The 22,888-nt window shown below is 45.5% G+C and overlaps 2 protein-coding genes across 2 annotated transcripts in view; one reads left to right on the top strand and one right to left on the bottom strand.

Moving 5' to 3' along the window:
• MGAT5B (alpha-1,6-mannosylglycoprotein 6-beta-N-acetylglucosaminyltransferase B) overlaps positions 1-22,888 on the bottom strand; it is a 248,464-nt gene that overhangs the window by 62,706 nt on the left and 162,870 nt on the right. The window contains exons 4-5 of the mRNA XM_077251849.1: positions 13,795-13,942; positions 11,122-11,231 (exon numbers count right to left, since the gene is read on the bottom strand). Of these exons, the coding sequence (XP_077107964.1) occupies positions 11,122-11,231; positions 13,795-13,942 (258 nt within the window). The remainder of the gene's footprint in view (positions 1-11,121; positions 11,232-13,794; positions 13,943-22,888) is intronic.
• Positions 7,168-8,819, top strand: LOC143765319 (uncharacterized). The gene is made up of 3 exons (XM_077251848.1): positions 7,168-7,476; positions 7,558-7,714; positions 7,836-8,819. Exons 1-3 carry the CDS (start codon positions 7,362-7,364, stop codon positions 8,767-8,769), a joined length of 1,206 nt encoding a protein of 401 aa, XP_077107963.1. The 5' UTR covers positions 7,168-7,361; the 3' UTR covers positions 8,770-8,819.

Below are 22,888 nucleotides of genomic sequence, written 5' to 3'. Positions count from 1 at the left end.
TCTGCTTCCTCCTCTGACTCAGCGCCGCAAAGTGAAAGTGAAAGCAGCACAGCGGTGACGTCACCGCTCTGCTCTCACTGTACGGCGCTCAGTCAGTCAGGAAGTGGACGCAGGGGGACGTGAATGTAAGTATGTGCTGTTTGTTTTTTTTAGATTTTACGCTGGTAACCAGGGTAAACATCGGGTTACTAAGCGCGGCCCTGCGCTTAGTTACCCGATGTTTACCCTGGTTACCAGGGGACCTCGGCATAGTTGATCGCTGGAGAGCGGTCTGTGTGACAGCTCTCCAGCGACCAAACAGCGACGCTGCAGCGATCGACATCGTTGTCGCTATCGCTGCAGCGTCGCTTCGTGTGAAGGTACCTTAAGTCAAAAAAATCCAATTTCCTCCGAATTTCAGCCCTGCCACAAAATGACCTGATTACATATTTTCAGTGATCTTTACATTAGCTCAGGAGAAAATATTAGAGCGGACAAGCCAAGTGATACTGTCATGCTGATTGAATTATAATAGCAAACTGGTTGATTAAATTGTAGCTGGAGCAAGAAATCATTATCTTATTCTGTTAATTACGGTTAAGTCCAAGGAAACAAATGCAGTCATCAATGCTTTGCGTCAAAAGGGCTTTACAGGAAAGGATGTTGTTGCATTTAATATTCCTAAATCAATCATTTATCAGATCATCAAGAACTTCAAAGAGAGAGGTTCAATTGCTCTGAAGTTTCAGGATGCCCAAGAAAGTCCAGCAAGGGCCAGAATTTCTCCTAAAGAAGACTTGGTTACAGGATTGGTTCAACAACAGCAGAGATCTTGCTCAAGAATGGTAGCAGCAATCGTTGCATCTGAAGGAAAATTGAGTCAAATACTTTTGGAAGTTTGCTTGGTGTCAAAAAGGGCAGCCAGCAAAAAACACTTTTCTCCAAGAAAAACATCAAGAACAGACTGACATTCTGCAGGGGATTGGACTCCAGAGGACTGGGGTAAAGTTATTTTCTCCAATTAAGCCCTCTTCATATTTTTTGCGACATCTGGAACAATGATTTTCTAGAGAAGAAAAGCTGAGTCCTGTATCAGGTCAACGGTTAGGCATCCTGAGACCGTTTATGTATGGGGTTGCTTTTCATCCTGGATAAAGGGCTCACTCCCAACACTGCCATGAATAAAGAATGGGATCTAACCCTCCTCCAAGCGCAACTTCTCCCAACGATCCAGGAGCAATTTGGTGGTGAACAATGCTTTTTCCAGCATAATGGATGACAATGTCACAATTCAAAAGAGATAACTAAATGGCTCGGTGAGCAAAACATTGACATTTTGTATCCATGATCAGGAAAATTACCAGTTCTCAATAACATCGAGGACCTTTGCTTAATCCTAAAAATGTGTGTGGACAAATATGCCAGGGCGAATTGCAGAAGTGTTGAAAACAAAGAGTCAAGACTAGACATACTGAGTCTTTGCATAAACTTGATGTATTAGTCAGTAAAAGTTTAAAAACTTATGAAATGCTGTACTTCAGCAACCATAAAAATGTGTGGTTAAAAGATCCAAAAACCTTGAAGCAGCGTACTTTGTAAATACCAAAATTTGCATCTCAAAACTTTTGGCAGTGACCAGAGGCGTAGCTAGGGGTTTAGCTCAGGGGGGGCGAAACATCTGAGTGGGCCCCTAGCCACGTAACCCTGATTACAACTATAGTGGCACACCCTAATTGTCGGCATAGGGGAACTTCTGCTGATGACCATGGTATTACTGAAAATAAGTATGGGGAGAAGCTACCAGGCACCTGTCTCTAGGACTCGTGCACAGCACCGCACGGTCCTGCAGGTAGGGAGAAGCCACCAGGGACCTGTCTGTAGGAATAATGCACAGCACCACACTGGGTCTCTAGGACTCGTGCACAGCACCGCACTGTCAGCGGGTGGAGAGAAGCCGACGGACCTGTCTGTAGGAATAGTGCACAGCGCCACACTGTCAGCAGGTGGAGAGAAGCCGCCGGGGACCTGTCTGTAGGAATAGTGCACAGCACCGCACTGTCAGCGGGTGGAGAGAAGCCGCCGGGGACCTGTCTTTGGGAATAGTGCACAGCACCACACTGTCAGCGGGTGGAGAGAAGCCGCCGGGGACCTGTCTGTAGGAATAGTGCACAGCACTGCACTGTCAGCGGGTGGAGAGAAGCCGCCGGGGACCTGTCTTTGGGAATAGTGCACAGCACCACACTGGGTCTCTAGGACTGTCAGCGGGTGGAGAGAAGCCACCGGGGACCTGTCTGTAGGACTAGTGCACAGCGCCACACTGTCAGCGGGTGGGGAGAAGCCACCAGGGACCTGTCTGTAGGACTAGTGCACAGCACCGCACTGTCAGCGGGTGGAGAGAAGCCGCCGGGGACCTGTCTGTAGGACTAGTGCACAGCACCGCACTGTCAGCGGGTGGAGAGAAGCCGCCGGGGACCTGTCTGTAGGACTAGTGCACAGCACCGCACTGTCAGCGGGTGGGGAGAAGCCACCAGGGACCTGTCTGTAGGACTAGTGCACAGCACCGCACTGTCAGCGGGTGGAGAGAAGCCACCAGGGACCTGTCTGTAGGACTAGTGCACAGCACCGCACTGTCAGCGGGTGGAGAGAAGCCGCCGGGGACCTGTCTGTAGGACTAGTGCACAGCACCGCACTGTCAGCGGGTGGAGAGAAGCCGCCGGGGACCTGTCTGTAGGACTAGTGCACAGCACCGCACTGTCAGCGGGTGGAGAGAAGCCGCCGGGGACCTGTCTGTAGGACTAGTGCACAGCGCCACACTGTCAGCGGGTGGGGAGAAGCCACCAGGGACCTGTCTGTAGGACTAGTGCACAGCACCGCACTGTCAGAGGGTGGAGAGAAGCCACCAGGGACCTGTCTGTAGGACTAGTGCACAGCACCGCACTGTCAGCAGGTGGGGAGAAGCCACCAGGGACCTGTCTGTAGGACTAGTGCACAGCACCGTACTGTCAGCGGGTGGGGAGAAGCCACCAGGGACCTGTCTGTAGGACTAGTGCACAGCACCGTACTGTCAGTGGGTGGGGAGAAGCCACCAGGGACCTGTCTGTAGGACTAGTGCACAGCACCGTACTGTCAGCGGGTGGAGAGAAGCCACCAGGGACCTGTCTGTAGGACTAGTGCACAGCACCGTACTGTCAGTGGGGGGGGAGAAGCCACCAGGGACCTGTCTGTAGGACTAGTGCACAGCACCGTACTGTCAGTGGGGGGGGAGAAGCCACCAGGGACCTGTCTGTAGGACTAGTGCACAGCACCGTACTGTCAGTGGGTGGGGAGAAGCCACCAGGGACCTGTCTGTAGGACTAGTGCACAGCACCGTACTGTCAGTGGGTGGGGAGAAGCCACCAGGGACCTGTCTGTAGGACTAGTGCACAGCACCGTACTGTCAGCGGGTGGAGAGAAGCCACCAGGGACCTGTCTGTAGGACTAGTGCACAGCACCGTACTGTCAGTGGGTGGGGAGAAGCCACCAGGGACCTGTCTGTAGGACTAGTGCACAGCACCGTACTGTCAGCGGGTGGAGAGAAGCCACCAGGGACCTGTCTGTAGGACTAGTGCACAGCACCGTACTGTCAGTGGGGGGGGAGAAGCCACCAGGGACCTGTCTGTAGGACTAGTGCACAGCGCCGCTCGCTCTCTAGCAGCTATTAGTATGTTTTTCTACGAAACACTGCAGCTTTAGGGTATGTGCAGACGTTACAGTAATTGGCAGCGCTTTGGACGCAGCACATGTCCGATGTATCCCAAGTGCTGCCGGCATTGAGCGCAGGTGATTTCGCATTTGTTCACTGAACCATGCCGAATCATTGCATCCAATACATTGTACAGGTGACTTTTATCTTGGATAAATAGACATGGTGTGCTCTGGAAAGACGTGCCGCATATCTGTCTCCACAGGTAAACCGCGAGCGTCGCAGGCATCTATGGACGCATAGTGGACATGGGATTTCTTGAAATCCCATCCACTATGCTGTAACATCTGCACGAGGCACCAGTACACAGCGTCCAACCGCAGCGTTTACCGACCGTGTGCACCTACCCTTATAGAGACAAACATGTCCGCCTGGTACACTACAGACGGTGCTGATAGACGCTGTACAAACCATGAGCGGCCTGTGACACCGCTCAGGCTCCCTTTAATAACTTTATAACAATAATAAGTCACTTACTATGACAGCATTACATATAATGCAGCTCACAACATGGTTACTGTATGGGGGCTTGTTATACTAACAGGCTGGGGCTTATAAGACCCCGGCTGTAAGAATAATAAGCCCATTACCCCATCAGCCCCCCAAACAGCACGTATTACATGTGATGTGGTGCAGAGCACTAAACACTATTATAGTAACTCTAATACTAAGGCCCCTGTCCTCCCTCCACCACCCCTTCAGTGCCCACCAGGCCCCCAGGCTCTCACATTCTCCCCACAGTGACCTTTACCTGAATTTAATTAGCTTACATTCTGGCAGCCCTCAGATGGAGTTTGCAGGCACTGCAGCAAGTTTATGGATGGCGCTGCAATGTCCCACCAAGTGCTGCAGGCAGAGAGCATGAGGTGAGGTGTCAGACATCATAGACATGGCCAGCAGTGTCTGAGGTAAATCAGCGGTGAGCACTAGGACCCAGGGGAGATCCAGCGTGCATGAAGGAGAGCACACAGGAGCGGAGCCTGGGAGAATCTTATCATGAGGTGAGCTCAGGCCATAGACTAGTACACTGCACTACTGCACTGAGGACTCTGCCACTGTGCCAGTCAGTGTGCAGCCGCGTCTCAGGAAGACAGGGGAGCAGGCAAGGTGCCGTGCTCTCCCTCAGTGCTGCCTGATACAGAAGTGGCTGTGGGTGGGCCCCTTCATGACACTGGGCCCGGGGCAACGGCCCCCTCTGCCCCCCCAGTAGCTACGCTACTGGCAGTGACTGATCAGAGATTGCAAACCTAATGGTGCAAATAGTAAAATTTGTTAGTCAACTAAGGCCTCTTTCACACTTCAGTCTTTCGGCGTCAGTCAAAAACCGCCATTTTCGTAAAATGGCGGATCCGTTTTTTTTTTGGGGCGGATCCGCTATTTTTCCATTGACTTGCATTAGAGACGGATTGTGGCGGATGGTCGTCCGTTCCATCCGCCTTGCGACGGATCCGTCGATATTTGGCGGACGTTGTCTAGACATTGACGGACTTTGTAACGTTTTTTGTCGCCGGCAAAAAGGCGGAACGCGGCGGATCCGTCGCGTCCGCCTTTTTTTTTAATGGGTGCCTATGGGCGACGGATCCGTCGCGATCCGTTTTTTGGCGGATCCGTCGCCTCAATCCGCTTTTTTTGATTGAGCATGCTCCAAAAAGTTGCAACTTTGCCCAGACAACCCAAAAACTATATAAAGAGGACAGGTCATTCCCAAATGTACCAGCCAGCAAGAGAGACCCTTCCATGCCCGAGAGACCCAGCCAGACCCAGCCAGCAAGACCTCTGCCAGCAAGACTTTGCCAGCCAGGCACTGCCATCCAGCCAGAGAGGCCCTGCAAGCCAGAGACACTCTGCCAGCAAGACTTTGCCAGCCAGGCACTGCCATCCAGCCAGAGAGGCCCTGCAAGCCAGAGACACTCTGCCAGCAAGACTTTGCCAGCCAGGCACTGCCATCCAGCCAGAGAGGCCTTGCAAGCCAGAGACACTCTGCCAGCAAGACTTTGCCAGCCAGGCACTGCCATCCAGCCAGAGAGGCCCTGCAAGCCAGACCCTGCCTGAGACAGCCATGTGAGTACTGCCATCCAGCATGCATGCATGCGTGCGTGCGTGCTTGTGTGCGTGCGTGTTTGTGTGCGTGCTTGTGTGCGTGCATGCTTGTGTGCGTGCGTGCTTGTGTGCGTGCGTGCGTGCGTGCTTGCATGCTTGTGTGCGTGCGTGCGTGCTTGCATGCTTGTGTGCGTGCGTGCTTGTGTGCGTGCTTGTGTGCGTGCATGCTTGTGTGCGTGCTTGTGTGCGTGCGCCTGCCTGCCCTGTTTATATGTTTTTCATACTATTAGCTGTTATTTTTTATAGCTGTGGTGTAAAATGAGTTTTGTGTGTGTGTATAAATGATGTGTGATGTGTTCTGCATTTTTGTTGTTATCCCAAATGTTATAGTATTTCAAATAAAGAGCAGTGTAGCTCCTACTGTACCATTAAAAAAAAAAAATTTTTTTTAAAAAATAGTAATAAAAATTACACAAAACTGTCAGTAGTCTCATTGCAAGATAAATGTAATATTGGGTAAACATGCAGTAAAGGTTATATATATAAATGTGTAATGCAAATCTTGTGTATAGAATATGTTATCCGGTTTTAGAAAATACAAACTGTAGGGTAATCATAATTACCAATTTTTGGAATTGGTATTTTAAGTTCGAATGAGGAACATTTTTGATAAGGTTTGATAGGTGGCTTTTACCAACATGCGCATTGCGCATATCAATTTCAGTTTTGGTGTTGCTTTAAAGGGTTCTTGGGGGGTTTTTTTGGTGGGGAAACAGGGCTAGAGGGTTTGGCAGCTTGTGCATCAAGCATATCTACCATATAAAGTATGACGGTTAGAAAAAAAATTTCATTTTGTGTGGGATGAAATGTAAAAGTTTTTAAAAAAGATGTAACTGTTAAATCCTACAGCTGCATCTATCCTTGTGTATAGTAGCTTAGAACTGTCTGTATACTTACAGATACTTGGGACCAAGAGGTACGCAAAGACCATAATGTCTTCTTCTGAGAGCCCCCCAGCACATCAGCAGCAAACTGAGGTATTGTATTTTTTTTTTTTTGTTCTGTAAAATTTTTTGGTGATACAACTATGGTCATTGTTTTTAACCCTTTATGTGTTCTGTATTCACAGGAATATGAAGCAGAGGGGCTTACAGAAGGAGACGGACAGGGTGGAGAAAGACAAGGAGCGGGAGCGCATAGTGTAAGTTTTGAACAGACCGATCCTCACATACAATGCACTACACCCAACACAAACATTCATGACAGCACACACAATACATATGCCTCAATCTAAGAACATTATTAATTTTTTTTTTTTTAATTTTTTTTATTAGTCCTCACAATCCGGGGCTCGACATAGAGTTCCTCAAAGCACCTCCCATAGTCGTCGGAATGATAATCGCGGCGGTCGCCGAAGAGTAAGTTCCTTTTTGTTTTGTTGTGTAGTAAAATGTAAAATTCATGTGTTGTAATCTTTCCCTTTTTATTGTTATATTTTTCGTAGGCTTCACAGCGTGCTCCCGAACAAGATGATGAAGAGGAGGGCATCGATGTGAACACCCTCATCGAAGCAGTACAAAGTAGGGAGCCGCTGTGGAACATGTCGGACCGCCGCCATGCTGACCAGTTAATCACCCGACGGCTATGGGAGGAAGTGTGCAGTGCTGTTATGGATAACTGGGAGGAACTCGATGCTGGGGCCCAGGATCTAGCGCGTAAGTATTCACACTTCATAACCTTATTTTAGCATGATTTAATGTGGTGTATAGTAACCAATTTTTGCTATCTCTTTCCAGGTAACAGGATTATCGTGCGGTGGCGGTCAATCAGGGATCGCTTCAAGAGGGAGTTTAATAAGGAGATGCAGGCCCCGAGTGGATCTAGAGGACGCAGGAGCAGATACAAACATGCCAGAGCCCTGTCGTTCCTACGGTCGACGCTGCTGAGCAGAAGGTAAATATTCAACACCACATATTTTCAGTCAAACTGAAAAAATGTGTAACCTTCAATTTTTTTGCAGTAAGGGCAATTGTAATATAAAGATACTAATATTTTTTTTCTTCTTCTTTAACAGCACTTTCTGCAGCACTCGGGAGCCTGCATCAGAGTTGCAGCCCTCTGGAGCGATCCCTCGAGAGTCCGCCACCGGGGACCACGTCGACCCCTCTGTTTCTGCACCTACCCTTTTGTTTGATCCCTCAGCCTCATCCACCAGCGCTGGAGCAGCAGGGCGGACTTCGTCACTTGAAGCTGCAGGTGATGAGTTAGAGTTCCCTTTACCCCACCCCTCTGCCACTGCCGCAACTTCTAGACCAACTTTGTGGTCAGGACGGCAGCGCCAGAGAGGTCAGGAAAGGAGCTATGCGCCTGACTTTTTGCATCTGAATGCATCCTTTCACAGTGCCATCAAGCTTTTGAGTGAGCAAACGTCTGCTGGGTACAATATGCTTAACAAAAGCATACTTGAACTCAGCAGTCGTCTTGATAGGATGCAATCAGATGCAAACCAGTCACCAAGGCACTGTTTTTTTCAGGCGGTCCTCAGGCACATGGAAAATCTAACTCCTGACCTGCAGATGCATGTGATGCAAGGCTGCCACACTGCTCTAGCGCAGGCGATATCCCATGCCCCTCCACCTACCCTTCATGTGTCAACACCTTTCCCCTCTCAATCCACCGTCTATCCTCCCATCCGTCCTCCTCCTGTACGTCCTCCTCCCGTCCATTCTACTCCTTCGTCATTTGTTCCTTCCCCCCTTAGTCTTTCCCAGTTTTTAACGTCCCCCTTCCATTCTTCCCCTTTAACTTCTCCGTTATCAATCCCAGCAACACCTTCATACCTCACACACACCACATCTGCACCTCAAGTCTCTACACAACCTCATGTTTTCACCACCCATTCCACTTCTGTTCCTCCCCGTGATGTCCTGTCCCCCACTCTCGACGTGGTCCGCCCGCCTGTCAGCCCCTCCGCTACTATCTCCACCCAAAACTATGAGAATCTGTAAAAGTCAATAAATAAACAGTTGTTTGGTTTAAAAAAATTTTTATTGTCTTTCTTTTTTTTTTTCTTTTAATTTATTAAGTCACCAAGGTTATGGCAATAGTAACATTAACAGTGTTTAAAGGGTACCGTTGCAAAACATACAATGCTGCATTAAAGTAAAAAGATTTTGTATGCAAACAAAAATTGGTATTTTTACAAGTATAAAAATAAATAAATTTTTTACACCATTTCATACTGCCAGTCAACTGATCCTGCAGGAGACATGAAGTAGTCTGCAAAACTGTCCCGCATTCTGCAGACTGCAACTGGACTGCGAAAAGTGGGGTTTTGGTAATCCCGTAAGGTGCTTTCTGAAACATTATCCTCCAGGGAAACTTGTTCTTTTGATAGAACAAAATTATGCAGGACAACGCACGCTTTGACCACATCATCGACAGTTTCAGTCTGCAGTTTAATGGCAGTTAGTAGCACTCTCCATTTGGCAGTTAGGATGCCAAAGGCACATTCCACTACTCTGCGTGCTCTGGTTAAACGGTAATTGAAAATTTTCTTCCTCTGGGTCAGTCCACTACTTCCAAAGGGTTTAAGCAAATGTGGGGAAAGCTGGAAGGCATCATCTCCAACACAAACAAATGGTAACGGTGGACCGGTGGTTCCAGGGAGAGGTCTAGGGGGCGGAAAATCAAATGTCTCTCCATATAAACGGCGCCCCATTGGTGAATTTTTAAAGATTTGTGAATCATTTGCACGTCCATACGCACCTATATCCACAGCGATGAACTTGCATTGTGCGTCAGCTATGGCCATCAACACAATAGAGAAATACTTCTTATAGTTATAAAACTGTGACCCAGAGCCTGAAGGTTTGACGATCCTTATGTGCTTTCCATCAACTGCTCCAACACAATTTGGAAACTGGCAAATCTGATGAAAAATTTGGGCGATCTCCAGCCACCTCTCCTGTGATGGCTCTGGGATGTATTCCACTTGTAGGCACTCCCACAATGCCCGGCAGGTATCTCTGATGATCCCCGAGATGGTGGATATCCCAAGTCGAAATTGAAAATGGAGGGATGAGAAGGACTCTCCAGTTGCAAGGAATCTGTTAACAAAAAGAAAAGACAATACTTTATAAAAAAAATACAAAAAAAACCAACACAGTTATAAGTCTGATGAATGAGAATCATTTAATAAAAAAATGACTTACCGAATAGTCACCATGAGACGCTCTGCTGGTGATATTGAGAATCGCATCTGGGTGTCTCGTCTCCGTATACAGTCTTCCACATAGCCCAATAAAAATGCAAAATTTTCAGCTCTCATCCTCACATAATTGAAGAACTTTTGAGGGTTTTCCCTTAGTTCCATGTAAAGCGTGGAATAAACACCACGGGTCATACGTTGTGCTGTGATGGGATGGATCCACAGCCTTCTCTTACGCCGCTGCCGTAGGATTCGCAGTCTTCGTTCCTCCCTCTCTCGAACGCTGACTGCCAACTGATTTGCCTCAAAAGTAAAATCTGCATAGATCTTTGCAATGTTCGCCAGGACTCCTTCCATTTCTGCCACTTTCTCTACAACCTTTCAAAGATGTGGTGTAAATACACGCTATATATAGTTTTCCAGAAGTTTCCAGTAGCCAATCACATTGAAATCCTCCCCTTTTAAAAAACGGATCCGTCAAAAAACGGTTGCAACGGATGTAAAAACGTTCGCAACGGTTCTAACGGATCCGTTTTTTTAACGGATTAGGGCAGCTGATCCGTTAAAAAAACGGATCCGTTAGAACCGTTTTTGCATGAAATTTGACGGATCCGTCGATCCGCCACGATGTCGGACCCAACTGACGCCACACAACTGAAGTGTGAAAGAAGCCTTACATAAGCACATGGAACGTCAGAGTCAACATATCTGGCTGAGATCATACAGCCAATGTCTGATACATGCTGCCCGTGGATTGGGCAGCATGTATCAGTGGACCCTTTATATAAAAGTGAGTAACTTTACAAACACGCCTTTAGTTATGGGTCTAATTTCCTAATGACAGGTTCTCTTTAATATGTATTAATTAACTATAGATTCATTTTTATTAGCATATTAACTCCTTTGTTTGTTTTTTTTGCTGGTTATAATATTTGTTGGAGTGGCTAACAGTGATTTTCCCTAATATTGATTGAGAGGCACATAACTATAACTATGTACCATGGAAGTTTTATTTGTATAAACCATTGCTTGTAGTGCATTTTATATTGCATTTGGCCTCATAAAAAGTGCAAAAGTCTTCAGATACTTCATACTTTAGCAGTTCTGTTTAGAGACACATACGGCTGGTATGGCTGGCACTCTTCCTCACCTTTTCCTCTCAGGAGGCTGTTCCGCAAGATCTGATCAACTTTGACTGCGATGTCAGACACATTCTGAGCAATTGCCTGAATCTTCTCCATCAGACCCACTGAGTGCACACTGCAAGACACATATACACATTGCCAACGACAGGCGGTCATGTTATTTTATTATCAGTCAGTTATTTTCTCATAATGATTTTGTTGGAAACATGTCTTGTATTTCTGTCCAAAACTCTTGACATAGTTCACAATTATAAGCAAAAGTCCTCAAAATCTTATTTTGTCTGACATCAATTTATAGTAAATCCATAATGTTTTATGAATGTTGGGTATGATAATTGAGCCAGGAATATGCCGTTTGATCATAATGTAAAATCAGGATTTTCAAGAGATTTAGCAATTACATAGACGGCCAAATCAGATGTGACTTGTCCAATCCGATCTATATTTCAATAATGAAATAATGCCACATATTCCAGGCCCAGTAATACAATATGAAGATCACAGCCCCATGCTGGCAGTAGAGTAACTTACTGGTGGTTAAACTACGGTATGTGGAGACTCAAATTACAGTGAAAGGTGGCCACTGATCCAACTATTATGGCATGAGCTATTTGAACTATTATTCTGCCCCAACATTGAAGGTCAGATGCTTTTTCCAAAGGCCTACTTGTAGGTATGTGCTTTTTGTGCCAAACTGAAAATTCTCCACCAGAGCTTCAGAGAAACATGAATGGAGGTATCACTTATGCGTTGCTGAGATGGAATATCCTTAGGATAAAAACATTTATTGGAACAGGTTAAAAGTCTACGCGTCTCGAGGTCACGCAGGACCTCTTCATCAGGACAAACCATCCATGAAGAGGTCCTGCGTGACCTCAAAACACATAGACTTTTAACCTGTTCCAATAAATGTTTTTATCCTAAGGATATTCCTTCTCAGCAGCACATAAGTGATACCTCCGATCGTGTTTCTCTGATTCCTGTGGTCGTCCTCTCGACCGATATCTGTGCAGCAGCTGTTACATGCCGTTTGTGTTTTGCTATTTAGCAACTTAGCAAGGTGAGTGTATCTCCCCTTTTTCCTGACACCCCTTTGTCATTGGATAAGACCCTATTGCGCTTTTTCTTTCCCAGTTTTTTCATATTTCCACCAGAGCTTTTAAGAAATTTTCACACACTGTGGTAGACAGTCTGGGGAGCAAATCTGCTAGGGTCCACAGGAAAATCCGCAACGGTAGATACCAAAAAATTATGCAGACCTTGCTGCAGGTTTCTCTTTCATTAAAAAGAAAATACCATTGTTGGTGATTCCTTTGGTCCTACCAGAGCTTCCATGCCAGTCTCAGTGCATTCTGGCCTCCCGAGGTGACGTTCCATTCTGTTCTACAGCCTCTGATTGTCACTTGCCACAGAATGTCACCACAGGAGGCCAAGATGAGATGAGATCGGCATGGAAGACCTGTTATGACCAGAGGAATCAATAGCAGGGGTGAAAATCTTCTTTTTTCATTTTTATATATTTTTAAGTCCTCACTTGCACATTTTGCTGCTGGCATGCAGTGGATCCACAACAAGCTGTATTAACATTTTTGCTGCAGGATTAAGTAACATGAATGTGTATTGTGAATATCAGCAATTAAAATGTAACAAATACACAGGCAAAATTAACATGCTGCAGACTGAAAAAATGTGAAAGCAAGTCAATTTTTGGCCTGAAAATAAAAGCAGTGTGTTGATGAGATTAAAAAAAATCTAATCCACTCTGCTGTTATTATATTATAAAAATCCAGATGGAAAATACGCAGAATATCATTTACATCTGAACATACCATTAAAGGAAATCTATCAGGAGATTTTTATATAATCCAAGAGCAGCATAATATAGTCTCAGAGAGCCTGATTCCAGCAATGTGTCTCTTATTAGGCTTCTTGCTGTAGTTTCAATAAAATCAATGTTTTATCAGCTAGAGATTATCACTATATAATTAAGTATCTCATGCCTCCAAGTCAACTGCTCTATATAACCCCTTCCCCACCACTGATTAGTAGATTTAAGTCAATGCACAGTGTACACAGAAAGCTGCCAATCAGTGGTGTGGGCAGTGTAATAGTCTACAAGGCTCAGCAGCATTCTGAGTTCTGTTTGATCTGCAGCTGATAAAACTGTGATTGTATGTAATGACAGCATACAGGCCAGCAAGTGACGCATCACTGAAATCAGGGTTTCAGTCCCTTCATCAAGCTGCTCTCAGATTACATAGCAAAAACCTGCTGACACATTTCCTTTAAGATATTTCAATCAAAAGTTTTCTACATGATACATTAAACTCTTGCCTTCTTGAAGTTTACATTCAACCATGTCATACATCAATTCAATATTGAGTTAGGTTATCCATGCAGCACCCAGGATGCTTTGCTGTTATGCTATAAAATGTAATATACTAGAGATTGGAAAGGAACTGTCAGGAATATATCAGAGGCAACGAGCACAAACCTTGACATGATGTCATATTCTGTTCCCAGACTTCTGTAGAGAACTGACAATTTCTCATCAAAATTATCCTCCTCCTCCTCCGCTTTCCCTTCACAGACATGGTGTGATCGGTTATACTGCATGACTTGGTAGAGCTTGTGCTGATTGAATAGAGGCTGAATTGAAGAAGAACCTAGTAACCTACCTGTCCAAAGTGAAGTGTCCGGTGTCCTCTGTCCTTCGAGATTCACTAATATTTTCCAATCTGGCTAGGATGTCCATTCTCCTCACCAGGGTCTCCAGTATCTCATTCATTCTGCGAAGAGCTCCTCGAGATTCTCCTAGTCCCAGTACTGAAAACAAAGTCACACATTTACTTTAGTGAACCTGTGCTTATTGCTGAAGTACTTATTTCATTTTCACCATTGTGCCCAAAGTAGTACAAGAGCCAAATCTAAAGCAGTTACTAAAGCAAAGATTGTGATATTTAAGAATCTGATTTATGCAATACCAAGAGTCCTGCAAGTTACTGTGCTACTAAACCTTCGTAACCTTGTGATCCTAAAGAAAATCTGTCATATTAATTAAAGTGAAACACAAACACAAAACCTCTGTCTAGTATTTCATCAGAATTAGAAATAAAATACAGTCAATAATACGCCCTAATTATTACTGGAGCGCCAGCTTTACTAAAAGCTTTAATGAGGAGAACACAAATTTTTATACATATATTGTGAGGCAGTGACCGGGGTCAATGCAAGGGTTGCTATGAGTCCCCCAGGATGCACAAAGAAGCATATTGAGGCCGTGGGAGTGCATTGCAGTCACAGGCTTAGCTGTGATTACAATGCAGAATAAAAGTGAATGTTAGTCTTGGACAAGCTATTTGTCCAAGGCAGATTTAGGAAAACTTGTCATGGGCTTTTATTTTTTAAATGGACTATAGGAAGGTAGTGGGGTGGTCCATTTCCTCCCCGGCCCATGTTTTCCATGTGGCCACAGGTACTTTGGTAAAAACCCCTGCAGCAGAGGGTTGGGTGTGTCAGTGGGGACTGTGCAAGGTGCAGAGCAGACGGCTCTGCAAAAGCTCAACCTGTGTGAGGAAAGACAGAACCAGGCAGAGGGAACTCCTGGCACCCCGCAACATAATACTCTGGTGCAGTCGCCCTCGGCAACCAGACGCATTTATAGACTGTCTTGTTTCCCGGCTGTAATTGGGAGGATACCATTTGTTTTGTTTGTAAGTTTTGGACATTAAAACTATGTTTACTTTGAACTTTCTTGGGTTACTGCCTCATCACTGCACAATGAGGACAACGCTGCACTACATTATATATAATTTCATCAACTAGGCAGCTACCACCTTACAGGCACATTAATCCAAAATGATCATACAATATGCAACCTTTATTTTCTCTATAAATCTATCTATCTATCTATCTATCTATCTATCTATATGTATTGAACACGTCACCAATTTTATTAGTACATATAAATCTAACAATGCAATTGACATAAAATTCTCACCAGGTGTCTGTAACAACCAATCCAATCCACACAATCAAATAAATCAAACCATAAATGTCTATAAATTAAGTTATGTGTAATGAGAAATGACAGAGGGAAAATGTATTGAACACATTAAGCAAGAGAGGTGTAAAAAGTCATGGGAAATCATGACACCAGCTGCAATCTATCAGTAATGAGAAAGTAATCCTGCCACTTAGTAAAAATAATATCGGCTGGTTCAACTAATATTGTACTATTCGTGTATTTTTTATATCTATCTGCCCCTTTGTGCATCCTGCTTTACACAGCTGAATGGGCGGTCATATTCTTATCAGCTAAAACTACAGTTACCAGCATCACATTATTTCTCTTCAGTGCTGCATACCCCTCGCTCCCTCTCCTGTGTGCTCCTCACTAGCCTCATCTTTCTGAGTTTTTACGAAGCGTTATAATTTACCTTATGCTCCTGTGCATTCTATTCTCCAGTACAGTGCCTTGCCTAACTGATTTTATCTGCCATCTGCATCAGTATAAGCTGCCTGCTTGTTTGCACTCAATGTTAGCTAGTTTTTTTTAGAACTCAGCTCTCCCATGCTTCTCCATGACAGAGCTTGTAATTACTCAACAGTGCAGAGCTGAACTGTGTTTGCTGCTTGCTGCTGACAGATTAGTGATGTGAAAATGCAAATGATGCTCCGCTGATGCACACTGCAGCAGAGGATTATCTTCTGCCATAAGCATCAGCAGAGCATCATTTGCAGTTTTACATCACTGATCTCTCTGAGCTCTGACAGAAACCATCTAATAATGATATAAAAACATACAAAGCAATACTGATGTAGATGGCAAAAAATGAAATTGGCCAGGTGGGGTAATGTACAGGAGCAGACAGTGCACAGAGACAGTAAACATACAGTACGTTCTGCCAATGCTGGAGGCAGACCAGAGCTGTGTAAACGGAGAGGGGTTATATGTTCAAAATGGACCAGATTTAAAAATGAGTTAAATTGGCACAAATTAATACATATATGTGTACTTTATTATATGACCGCATTGGGATTTTGGGAACAGACTTTTAATCAAGAACTGTAGTAAGAGTTTTGTTAAACTCCATGTACTCAGAGATAATTTTGGAGTCAGTGGAAACCTCATGGACCTCTATGGAAGCTTATTGCAGCTGAGCTACAATACATGAGCCCTAATAGTTGGTCTAGTTTGGAATAGTTGAAAGCACAAGAATAGACCATGGTGAGTACAGCGTCTGCCAATGTCAAGTGCTATCAAGTGACATTATGTAGAGATAACCAGCGATACCAACACTATTGTAAGGAGTAAAAATCATGTCTTCCACACTGTTTTCTTCTAAACCCTCGAGGGAGAATTAACCATTTGTCTTTTTGTTTAGGCTACAGAGACTCATTAAACGGCTGCACAGCTACATATTTAATGAATGTGTATTGCCTGGTATGCTAATTACTTCACAGAAAGAAGAACCAGTCTTTTCACAGTGTGCGTTCTCACTTGTAAGATCTTGAAACATCTACTGCAATATATAACATTTTTCACACTTGTGACTCATACCAGACACTAGGTGCACAGGTAGTTGTAAAAAATAGAGAGCATGGCAACGACAGCGCTGCAGCCAATTAGTGAGCTCAGCGTCACTGATCGTGCCGTTAACTCAGGCAGAGCCGCTGAGCTTAGCTATTGTCACTAGTGGTGTCTATGTGACTACAGCACTGCAGACAATAACAGGCACCAGGAGCAGCAATGCAGACTCAGAATCAGACCTGGGGAGGATAGTAAAGTTTGGTTTGTCTTTTTTGTAGCCAAGGACAGGGGCTTTGCAAAACTGGAAAACCCCTTTAAGGCTATTTACTCCTTTGTCAGTTTTTTGTTTTCTTTTTATACCTAAATGCTAAGCTAATTAACTTTGTGAATAGCCTTCATCAAAAACTTTCTCCTATTTCACTGTTGCAGAGTGCCTCCTCTCAGACTCAGACTCCTCTCTCTGCCAACCTTCCCTCAGTATTACAAATAACAGAAAGAGAATGGGGGTTGCCCACCAGTCAGACATGGAGAGAAGACAAAGAAACAGTATTAGGCAGGTCTGGAAAATAACAAAAACATAAAGAACAAGGATCTCTAAAATATAACTTTTAATAGACATAAAGTCAAAAACATGTTCAAATTTGTAGAGGTTGGCACATTTAAAAAAAGGGTGATGAGTGGATTTTTTCATAGCCCTTCTGATTATAGATGGGGCCATATCCTATGATGAACCCCATTGCGAGAGAGGAATGTTTCATACTATTGATGCCTGACTGAGGCTCAAATTCATTTGGGGAATCCCTATGATTGAACGGCAAAACAAATGAGTAGTTGACTATTGTAGTTTGCTCATGTTGTTCTCTGCCAGTATTGTTTTTGGTCCTGTTATGGACAAGTGGCCATTAAGGCGATCCCATGCTTTGACTTTGCACTATTTTATGATGAGAGGAGTTTTTTTGAGTATATTACTATTACATCTTGTTTACCCACAATTATTGTGATACCATCATCTTCTATCATTTATATTTTAATAGGCTAAATCTCATTCATTTATATAGCCTATTTATCTATGTCCTCTACAATATTTGGATTTGTTATGAATGAGGACATCTAACATTGCTTATTTTTTCTGTTTTTTTTTTTTTTAATTTTCACTAGTTCTCTTGTGTAGTTTTTTCATGGGTAACGGGGTATATTGGGACATATTTGTTCTTCCTATTTAGGGATTTTTAGGGATATCAGGAAGAGCCGACGAGGAATGGGGGCGCAAACAGCAGAAACGTAGTGTGCCAACATCCACTGACAGGCAGCGTTCAGCTCAGTGGTTTACTAGGGCCCATTAGGACACATTGTAATTTTTCCCTGTTTATTACTCCTCTTTTTTGGAACATTCCTAGTTACAAATTTGAACATGTTTTTAACTTTATGTCTATTAAAAGTTATATTTTAGAGATAATTGTTCTTTATGGCTTTGTTGTTTGTCTAGGATCTTGAATTATTGTTCCCAGGTCAGGAAAATACAAACCAAGGGGGAAAGAGCAGTAACCTTATGTGGTGTACAGCAGAGGGTTGTGCTCCTGGCAGTCTATGTGCCTTGTGGTAGCAAAGATTTCTGTCATGATGAGCTTCCTTCCCTCCTCAATTACACACACACAAAGACCCACAATATATAACAGGAAAAGGGATATAACAGTGGGAGATAGTTTGTCGCTGCGCCAGATGCATATCAGACTGTTTGAGACAGGCTCCTGGATGTAGGGCTGATGGTGAATCCTAAATCTGCACACATCAGATCAGGAAACGTGGAGAGACTGATGATGTGCACAGTAGCTGCCTCTTTAAGTAGAGGCAGAGGCGTAGCTAGGGTATTGGTTCAGGGGGGACAAAGCTTCTGAGTGGGCCCCTAACCAGGTAACCTTGATTACAATTCGGTGATGTGCCCTAATAGTGGAGGAGAACCTCAGCAGATGACCGCATTGTTACTGATGATAATCTCTATATAAAGACCAATAATGATATTACCGCCATATGATCAGTGGTAGATACCAGTCCTACAGAACATAAGAGATTACAGCACAGTTACAGATAATGTCTTACCGCTGACGTCCTTTCTGATGGAATCATTCACTTTTCCGGTCTTTTCCATCTGGCCCAGACCGACACGACAACTTCTTCCAGCCAGGACCTCAGTCTGCAGAGATTACAATAAAGACACGTCTCACTTCTCACATTCCAGCCATCACCATCTATTCCCAACCTGCGCAAACTCCTCATCCTGCTGATACCCCAATACTGAGCCACTGCTGCCGTATGTGTCCCTATTACTGCACCTGCTGTGTGATTCTCTGTGCCCTTTAAATTCTAAAGCACCCCTCTATAATATAGTAATGCCGGGCGCAAGTGCCCTAGAAAACAGTGCCCATATTGTGCCCCCTAGAAAGTAATAATGCCTTGTGTGCCCCTTTGACAGTCACAGTAACCTGAGTTCCCCTATAACAATAAGTGCCCACTTTACTTTTAATAATGTTCTGAGTCTCCCCCTGTACAGCTCCCTTATACACAGTATGATGCTCTCTTATACATAATATAATGCCCACTCACTGTATAGTACCACCCACACAGAATACTGACCCCTTAGTAGCCCCCAAACTGTTTGATGGCTCCAACACTGTATAATGGCCCCTTCGCTGTAATCCCCACACTGTATGATGGCCCCATAGATAGCCTCCATATAGTATAATGTGCCAGATAGTCCTCAATATAGCACAAGGCAGCACCCCCATAGGCTGACGCTATAGTATAAGGCAGCACCCCTGTAGGCAGACCCTGTAGTATAAGACAGCACCCCTATAGGCAGACCTTGTAGTATAAGGCAGCACCCCTATAGGCAGACCCTGCAGTATAAGACAGTACCCCTATAGGCAGACCCTGTAGTATAAGGCAGCACACCCATAGTCAGACCCTGGAGTATAAGACAGTACCCCTATAGGCAGACGCTGTAGTATAAGACAGTATCCGTATAGGCAGACCCTGTAGTATAATACAGTATCCCCATAGGCAGACCCTGTAGTATAAGACAGTACCCCCATAGGCAGACCCTGTAGTATAAGGCAGTACCCTCATAGGCAGACCCTGTAGTATAAGACAGTACCCCTTTAGGCAGACCCTGTAGTATAAGACAGTACCCCCATAGGCAGACCCTGTAATATAATACAGTACCCCCATAGGCAGACCCTGTAGTATAAGACAGTACCCCTATAGGCAGACCCTGTAGTATAAGACAATACCCCCATAGGCAGACCCTATAGTATAAGGCTGCACCCCTATAGGCAGACCCTGTAGTATAAGACAGCACCGCTATAGTCAGACCTTGTAGTATAAGGCAGCACCCCTGGAGTGCCCCCATGTGTAGGGCAATGGGGTACTCGGTACCGGGTCTATCTCTCTCAGTTCTGGGGATGTCACGGTGGCCCGACCCGGCCGGGGCCCTTCTGAGGGGCGCCCAATTAAAGGTGTAGTTGTTTGTACGGTATTCGTGACGCCACCTGTGGTATTCGGTCAGGGTGACCGACGCTACTAGGGGTCCACTGGGGTGATGGAATGGCAGCTAGATGGTGTACCTTCCCACAGGTGAAGTATGTCCCCAGGGCTTCCCAGATGTATAGGTGGTGATGGTGGACGTCGTAAGGCGCAATGAATAACGAGGACACAAAGGTTGCAGTCTCTTTACCTTTCACTGAAGACTTCAGAGTCCACACACAATCCAGAGTACGGTTCACAGGGCAGGCGGAATCCGGCCGGTCCGAAGGCACATCCAGAGTTCCCTTATCCAGGTGGAAATCAGTAGCCTTCCTACTAGCGCCTGTGTGTTGTAGTACCTCCCTGCTGAGCACCACGGGATAGTCCTCACAACTGTCATGGATGTTTCTGATGTTCTCTCTCCCTCTGTCCCCCAGATGATATGGATAGGACAACCCGTATGATGGGGTAGTCCTGGAGCCATTTTATAGGGACCCTAGAGACGCCCCTCTCCTACAATTTGCCTCCGTGTCTTCATAGGTATTAAGGTCGGGCAGCCAACTTGGAATCAACTGTCCTGCCGGTCTCTGAAGTAATGCGTAGAGCCTATTACTCCCTCGGTGTTCCGGCCACCGGCTACGCGCCTCAGAAGGGGGCTGCCGATCTTGGGGCAGAACTCCTCCCGGTATTATCTCCTGGTGCTGTGACTCTGTTTCTCACTCTCCACAATATACTTCGCTGTGTGTCCTTTCTTAGAATGCTGCCGCAATGGGGTGCAGGCACAGCTCCGTAACATTCTATCTCGTGCTTGGCCTCTGTCAGGATCCCACCCCTGACAGAGACCCTCTGTCTGCAGCTCAGATGTTCCTCTTTCTCCCCCTGTCTGCCTGACAGGTCCTCTCTGGGTCAAACCCAGGTAGCTTCTCACTAACTTCCTATCCAACCCACCAGTTTTACCTGTGTGTGAGGAGTGCCCTAATAGATAGATGCAAGGCTCCCCCTGGTGGACTAGAGTGTGAAGTGTAGTGTGTGACTTGTGATACCTGGTTAGGTGTACTCCTTTAGTACCATCAGACGTAATATCACTCCCCCTGGTGGAAGAGCGACATTACTGCAACGACCAGGACTCTGGGGTGCTGCACTCCCATAGGCAGACCCTGTAGTTTAAGACAGCACCCCTACAGGCAGACATTGCAGTATAAGGCAGCACCCCATAGGCATACCCTGTAGTATAAGACAGTACCCCTATAGGCAGACCCTGTAGTATAAGACAGTACCCCCATAGGCAGACCCTGTAGTATAAGACAGTACCCCCATAGGCAGACCCTAAAGTTTAAGGCAGCCCCATAAAAAACAATAAATACTCACCTTTCTTCCTCCTGCTTCCTGCACTGCGATGAGCTCTCGCTCATCTCCTGACAGCGGGCGCCGGGCAGTGACATCATCGCGCCCGCTGTCAGTGTCAGCGACGGCAGATGCTGACAGGGGATGATGGGAGAAGGAGCGCAACGCTTCTTCCATCAATGCGGTGAGCTGTATCGGCTAAGTGTCGATACAGCTCACCTTGCGATGATAGGCGGGGGGCCCACTGCTGGCACTGGGCCCCCCGCCTGCTCAAGGGCCCCATAGCGGCAGAGCAGGGAGATTGAATCTTCCTGCTCTGCCGTAGAATGTAACTGATGCAGTTACAGTAGCATAGCACCGGGTGGGCCCTCTCTGAGCTTGCGGATCCTGCACCCTCTGCCCCCCCGGTTGCTATCCCGGTAGAGGATGTTGGTTGTGATCATGGTTTGTGCAGCTGATCCCCAATCACATTAACTTGAACAGAACAGTCTCTTTATTAATGATAACCGGGCAAGTAATTATATACAAACAGTACTTAATGGTGTTTTCAGGACCTTCAGGAGGAGAACACATGGCATCAACAACTTTGTTGTGTGTTGACCTCCTGAAGGGGTTAATTGGCAGGAAAAGTACTTTCCCGCAGAATCTACAAGTTTAACGTAGGGGGTAGTGGTTGGTAGGGGTGCTATCCAATCGTGAGATGGTTACAGGAGTAAGGAGTGTTCTGTCTGGTGATTGCCCCAAGACTGGATGAGCTTACGGTAAATAGTAACAAGTAAAGCCATCTGAGGGAGGGGAGTGCCAGCGCTGCGGGTCCCGTGTTGTGAGAAATCACCTGGGAACTGCTACTGTAAGGAGGTGATGGAGTCCGTCATATGATTCTCTCCCTTTGGACATTGTTCACATTTGATGCATGAGGTTCCAGAGCATTTATAAGTGTTAATGTGTTTATGTACTGTAATGTGAATGTATTTATATGTGTCGTGTACAGAATTAGGGATAGAATAGAATGTAGTATTGGACAATAGTGGGATCAGAATAAAGGGGACATGCTAGAGATAGGGAATAAGAGTATTAGTTTAAGTATAGGCAGTAGTGTTGAGCATTCCGATACTGCAAGTATCGGGTATCGGCCGATACTTGCGGTATCGGAATTCCAATACCGGGATTCCGATACTTGCCGCGTATCGGATACCGGAATCGGAAGTTCCCAGATTCAAACTGCACGAATTCAGCCAATGAGAATGATTCCAAGTGTGGGCACATCCTGTTCAGCATGGAGGGCATGAAACTACTGGCAAGGCTGTGATTGGCTGCTGAAATGATGTCATGCTGCAGTTTAAAAGTCGCTGGCGCCATTTTGTGCTCACTCTGCT

The sequence above is a fragment of the Ranitomeya variabilis genome, chromosome 4 (genome assembly GCF_051348905.1).
Source record: "Ranitomeya variabilis isolate aRanVar5 chromosome 4, aRanVar5.hap1, whole genome shotgun sequence".
Classification (NCBI taxonomy): domain Eukaryota; kingdom Metazoa; phylum Chordata; class Amphibia; order Anura; family Dendrobatidae; genus Ranitomeya; species Ranitomeya variabilis.
The sequence above is the reverse complement of the archived record's forward strand: the minus strand, read 5'-3'. Positions and strand labels throughout refer to the sequence as shown.